Source organism: Mirounga leonina, unplaced genomic scaffold (genome assembly GCF_011800145.1).
Source record: "Mirounga leonina isolate KUSES-001 unplaced genomic scaffold, KU_Mleo_1.0 Mir_114, whole genome shotgun sequence".
Taxonomy (NCBI): domain Eukaryota; kingdom Metazoa; phylum Chordata; class Mammalia; order Carnivora; family Phocidae; genus Mirounga; species Mirounga leonina.
Genome location: NW_023270265.1, coordinates 5807683 through 5813682, shown reverse-complemented (window position 1 = coordinate 5813682; position 6000 = coordinate 5807683). Strand labels below are relative to the sequence as shown.

General features: G+C 54.7%; 1 protein-coding gene across 3 annotated transcripts in view; it reads left to right on the top strand.

Annotated features, from left to right (window-relative positions):
* Nucleotides 1-3086: 3086 nt before the first annotated feature.
* DLG5 (discs large MAGUK scaffold protein 5) overlaps nucleotides 3087-6000 on the top strand; it is a 212064-nt gene continuing 209150 nt past the window's right edge. For all 3 annotated transcript variants that reach the window (XM_035022648.1, XM_035022630.1, XM_035022639.1), the window contains exon 1: nucleotides 3087-3403. In XM_035022648.1, coding sequence (XP_034878539.1) covers nucleotides 3100-3403 — 304 coding nt within the window. In that variant the 5' untranslated portion in view covers nucleotides 3087-3099. The remainder of the gene's footprint in view (nucleotides 3404-6000) is intronic.

The following is a 6000-nucleotide window of genomic DNA, read 5'->3' as shown; positions in this document are numbered from 1 at the left end:
TGTCCAAATTTCCCTCGTATAAGAACACCAATCATTGGATTAGGGCCCACCCGAATCCTGTTTGACCTTATTTTAACTTGATTACATCACAAAGACCTTATTTCCAAATAAGGTTACATTCACTGGTACTGGGAGTTAGGGCATGAACATATCTTTTAGGGGGGTACAATTCAACCCAGAACAGGGCACAAGGGACATAGTGTGTGGGAAGGTGTCCTGATGGGTATAAAATGCTACAGAAATACAAGGTCACTGGTGAAAGGAATGTTAAAGTTAAATATGTTTATAAAGTCAACTTTTTTCTCCAGAATTTGTGTTTTGCATAAAATGCCATAGTTTCCAATAAAGGGTTTGCTGAAAGTAGTGTCCATCACTGGGAGAAAATGCTCTTAGCAAATGAGCTTCCTCATTGCATTCCTGGAAGGCTTCCAGAGAGAAAACACACATGCTACCACCATCCTTTTAGGGGGCATTAGGACACTATGCCTCCCTGCTGTCTCAGGCACCCTTTGGATCAGGACTCAACAGTTGGTTCTAACCATAAATCAAATAGTCTCCAGCTTCTCCTCCTCCCATGTTCCTCCTTCTTGCCATCCCCTAGATTTCTTGTTAATCCAGGTAAGAACAGAGGTCCTGTCCTTCAGGTGTGTCCTGAAGGATGGATGCCTTTGCGGATGATTTCGGCCTCTGCAGTTGCTGCAGGGGAGGTGGTGGCCAGAAGGGGGAACCATGTCTCAGGGGTAGGGGGGAAGGGACAGCTAGAGGGAGCCTGTCTAGACCCTGGCACTGCGCAGTAGCCAGCCTTCCCCTCCCCTAGAACCTTGCTCAGCTAAGAGAAGTCCAGACTATCTGAGCAGGGAGGCTTCTTAAAAGAATTTAGTTCTGTCATTTTGGAGTCCATTTTTGGTCATGGAAGCCTTAAACAATTTATTTTTATTTATTTCTTTTTTTAAAGATTTTATTTATTTATTTATTTGACACAGAGAGATAGGAGAGCAGGAACATAAACAGGGGGAATGGGAGAGGGAGAAGCAGGCTTCCCGCTGAGCAGGGAGCCTGACTCGGGACTCGATCCCAGGACCCTGGGATCATGACCTGAGCCCAAAGCAGACGCCTAACGACTGAGCCACCCAGGCGCCCCGAGGCCTTAAACAATTTAATCAAAGCTATGGACCCCCCCATCCCAGAAATACATGCATGTCCACAAAAATGTTCACATAATTTCAAAAGCTGCACTGACACCCTCTAGCTTATTCATGAACTCAAGGCTAATAACCCCTGATTAAATACACTCTTCCCACCTTGTTTTCCTGAGGAGAAAAGTGAGATCAGCCAGAGAAACTGATTTGCTCCCACGTTGCACAGTTATTTAAAGGGAAATCCAACAGTGAAGTGCAAATTCTGGTCCCCTTGTTTCTAACCACTATGTATATAAAGTTTGTTTCCATTAAATAAAAATGACTCTTCCCCTTAAAGAAGCAGAATCTTGGAGAAAATTTTGCTTTTGGAGGGAGGCAGGAAAGGAATGCGGGGGGTGGGGGGCGGTGGAAGTGAATGTCAGGAGTAAAGGCCCCCCGGGGCCCCTAGCGTTTGTGACTGAGATTCAGTCGGTCCAGCACAGACATTTGCAATGGGCCTGGAATCCCACTTTACACTAGTGGGGTGGGGTTGCTGAGAGCAAACAGTTGGGACTCTAGCTTTAAGGACCACCTCCTGCATTTGGGAGGTAAGTGGTATGTGTCTGCAAAAGGCTATAAAGGAAGGCAGAAGAGTTCTGGACTCGAGTGGGACTGTAGATCCTCACTGAGGGCGTCAGGGTACAAGGTTTCTGTAGTCCATTGATTTGCTGCCTTTGAGACTAGCTAGAATCTCGTGGTGAGTCTTGCCAAAAAGATCAAGGGCTCCACCGCAAAACCCCCACCACTCTCTTCTTCATCTAGCAACACATCCCCTGCTCCTCCCAAGATCCAAAACTCCTCTAAGACTCTGGGGCCAAGCCGCCTCAAATGGGGGTGAGGGCAAAGATCCTGATTAACCGAGACTCAGGGGAGTCTATTGGGAAATTCGCTAGGGGTTCCTCGGAGTGGGGGAAATCTCACAGATTCTGAGGGGGTCTTAATTTGGAGATGTCCAAATTTAGCGGACTCCCTCCTCACTTGTGTCCAGGCTTGTATTTTGGAGTTCTCAGATTAGAGACACTGGATGCGGGGCGGGGGGCATGGTTTTGTTTGAGGCCGTCTCCAATAGCCCGGGGGCTCGCCGTGTCCCCTAACTCCGCGTCCCCACCGCCGGCTGCGCCAGGGCCTCGGGGCCCCGGAGAGCGAGCGAGGGAGCGCGGCGTCCCCGCCTCCCGGGCGGGCCGGGGGCGGGGAGGCGGGGAGGCGGGGACCCCTCCCCTTCGCCATCCCCTCGGGACCGGCCGCCCGGACGCTCGGAGGGACAGCGGGGCAAGGGAGAGGGCGGAGGGACGGGAGGCGGCGGCGGCGGCGGCGGCGGCGGCGGCAGCGGGGCTCGGGCCATGGCGGAGCTGGCGGCGGCCCCGGGGCCCCGGTGAGCCCGGCCGTGGCGGCCGCCGAGCCAGGCCCGAGCCGTCGGGGGCCTGGCGAGCGCGGCGCCGGCGACTTTCCCCGCGGAGTTGTGGTCTAGTTTGGGGGGCGGCGCGGGGCCCGGGAGCCGGGGCGCGATCTCTCGCGGGGCCGGGAAGGGAGCGGCGGGCGGCGCGCGGAGGGGGCGGGGGAGCATGCCCGGCTGGAGCCCGGCCTCGGGGCGCGCCCCGGCCGCCGTCCCCTCCTCCGCCTCCTCCTTCTCCTCCTCCGTCTCCTCCTCCTCCTCCTCTTCCAGTCCCGCCGCCGCCGCCGCAGCCAACATGGCTGCGCTCCTGAGCCCGGGAGGCGGCCGCTGCTGAGCGCCGCTCGCCGCCCGGGCCCCCAGCCCGCCAGGCCCCGGCCCATGGCCCCCGCGGCCCCGCGGCCCCAGGCGCGCTAGGGCTGCAGCCGAGCGCCCGCCGCCCGAGGCCACTCGCCGCCGCCGCCGCCCGCCCGCCCGCCGGCCTCGGGGAGCCGGAGCCGTCCGCGGGGCGGGGCGGGGCGGCCCGCCACCATGGAGCCCCAGCGCCGGGAGCTGCTCGCCCAGTGTCAGCAGAGCCTGGCCCAGGCCATGACCGAGGTGGAGGCCGTGCTCGGGCTGCTCGAGGCCGCGGGAGCGCTGAGCCCCGGCGAGCGGCGGCAGCTGGACGAGGAGGCGGGAGGCGCCAAGGCGGAGCTGCTGCTCAAGCTGCTGCTGGCCAAGGAGCGGGACCACTTCCAGGACCTGCGGGCGGCGCTGGAGAAGACGCAGCCTCACCTGCTGCCCATTCTCTACCTGAACGGCGTCGTCGGGCCGCCGCAGCCCTCGGAGGGCGCCGGTGAGTGGCAGCCCCTGGCCCGGCCTCTGGGACGGCCTTCCACCATCTCTCTATGCAGCTCCCAGGGGGGAACTCTCGAGGGCCACTCATTCACCTGGCTCTGGCCGTGGGTCGGGGCTTCCCTCCCTTGGGCCGTCTGGGGAGTGGGGTGGGGGGGGGACTTGCGTGGTCCCCTACTTCGCACCTCCTCCCCCGGTCCCGCCCGTCGCTGTGAACAATGCCCGGCACTGCAGGCCCTGACTCTCCGGTTGCTACGGCATCGCATCGGGGTGGGTGCTCCTGAGACCACCAGGTCCAGCCGACCTCGGAGGGATGTCCCGCAGTCCCTTTGCTAAGACTCTTCATCATCTGCCGGTCATTTGGGAGTCCCTGCTAGGCTTTAATCAGTGATACAGTCTAGGAGAATGGAGCCTGGGCCAGGACTGGTCCTCCTGAATTTTGGCCCCTGCCACCCCGTTTCATGACCATTGGTGCTTTTTCACTTTCTGACTCTGTCTGCTCCCTCTGCCCAGAGTTCAGTCTGTTTGCTCACCGAGACTTGCGCTTGATTATGCACAATGCCTGTTAGGTTTCTTTGGAAACTGTGGGCCTGGAAAAGTTGGGGAAGTTGCATTGCACCATGGGAAAATCCTAGTAGTGGCTGTTGGGGCTCAGATCCCTCCCCGGCGGTGCTGAGCTGCCTGAGGAGGGAAGGCTGGTGGCTGGTGCCCTTGGGTGATGGGTTTGTGAGTATTCCTGTGTGTGTGTTGGGGGTGGGGGTACTACTGGGGGTTTGTGACAAGTGGTAGGCTTGGCCTAGCCTGGTTGGGGAGTGTGGAAAGCCAACCAGCCTTTTAGACAAGGAAGCTGGAGGAAGAAGGAATAGCACTGAGGAAGCCTGCAATTTTTTTTTCCTTTTTTTTTTTTTTTAAAGATTATTTATTTATTAGAGAGTGAGCAGGAGAGAAACAGCATGAGAGGGGAGAGGGTCAGAGGGAGAAGCAGGCTCCCCACTGAGCCGGGAGCCCAATGTGGGACTCGATCCCAGGACCCTGGGATCATGACCTGAGCTGAAGGCAGTCGCTTAACCAACTGAGCCACCCAGGCGCCCAGGAAGCCTGCATTTATTAGGCTCCTACTGTTGTGGCAGGCACTCTGCTTTATTACATTTATTGTTGCTACTGTGTAAGCTGTCTACTTATTATTACTTTGCCAGAGAGAAAACTCCAGTTTGGAGGGGTTCAGAGGCTCAAAGTTTTGGGCACCAGGAGTTTTCAGTTATGACCTATTGTTTTGTTTAACATGTTCTGAGCCAGGGAGTGGCAAATGCCACCTTTTCTATATCTTGTCCTTGTTTTAAGAGTGAACTGAGAGGGCTGACAAAGAGCCCTGAGTAACTGTGGGCCCAAGGCTGATGAGACCCAATTATCTGGCTGTTAAAAGCCTCACTTATTGAGGGGGTGATTTTATAAGCTGTCCCTGGTAAGAGCTGCAGTGTATATTGGTCTCAGCCTCACTTTTTGTAGTGGAGGAAACTGAGACGCAAAGAATAAACTGCTGTGCACACAGCACATCATTTCATTGGTGGCCCTCTGTCTCCACTTTGGGATTTCTGACTCTAGCATTTACGTCCCTCAAACCTGCATTAGGTCTCCCAGTTATGGCCATAACTGAGTCGCTGGGCAAACACAGTCCTCTTCTGGGCTGGTGCTTTGGGGGAAGAAGTCAAGCTTCTCTCAGCCAGAGAAACTGATTTGCTCCCACGTTGCACAGTTATTTAAAGGGAAATCCAACAGTGAAGTGCAAATTCTGGTCCCCTTGTTTCTAACCACTATGTATATAAAGTTTGTTTCCATTAAATAAAAATGACTCTTCCCCTTAAAGAAGCAGAATCTTGGAGAAAATTTTGCTTTTGGAGGCAGGAAAGGAATGCGGGGGGTGGGGGGCGGTGGAAGTGAATGTCAGCCTCCTAAGAAGGCATCAGATGTACCCATGAGGATAAAGACACAGAGAAATCTCATTGGGGTAACTTTTTTTTTCTCAATTGCTTTTATCTTTCTATTTTTGAAGGAGAAAAATTGATCAAGGAAGTGAAGAAGTTAGAGTGCAGACCAACATCCTCCTTGGGATGTGTTTGAATCAGTTCTAGCTTTAATCTCTGGAATAGATGGATGGATTTCCATTAATTAGGTCCCCCTTCTCCGTGCCTGGCAGAGAAGGTGGGGCCTCACTTGGGCTGAGGTTGTAGGAGCTGGTCTTGACCTCTGAGGAAGGGACGGAGCAGGGTTTGGATTTTTCCCCCCTGAGGGCAGTGATTTAAGACCCTAGTTTTACCACAAGGCAGAATTCTGTGGCTTTGCAGAGGGTCATGAAATCCTCAGTAAAATAGTTGTCAGGGGGAAGTAACATTCATTTTAGTTACCCCTTTAGAGAAAAATTAGGATAGCATTTGGTATGGCAAGATAGAGCTTCTGGGGAGGGGTAACGTGGTATGCAAGTAAACAGCAATGTTGGGACCTTTGTAAAGGACGAGTATTTTTTTTTTTTTTTTAAAGATTTTATTTATTTGTCAGAGGGGGAGAGAGAGAGAGAGAGACAGAGAGCACAAGCAGGGGGAG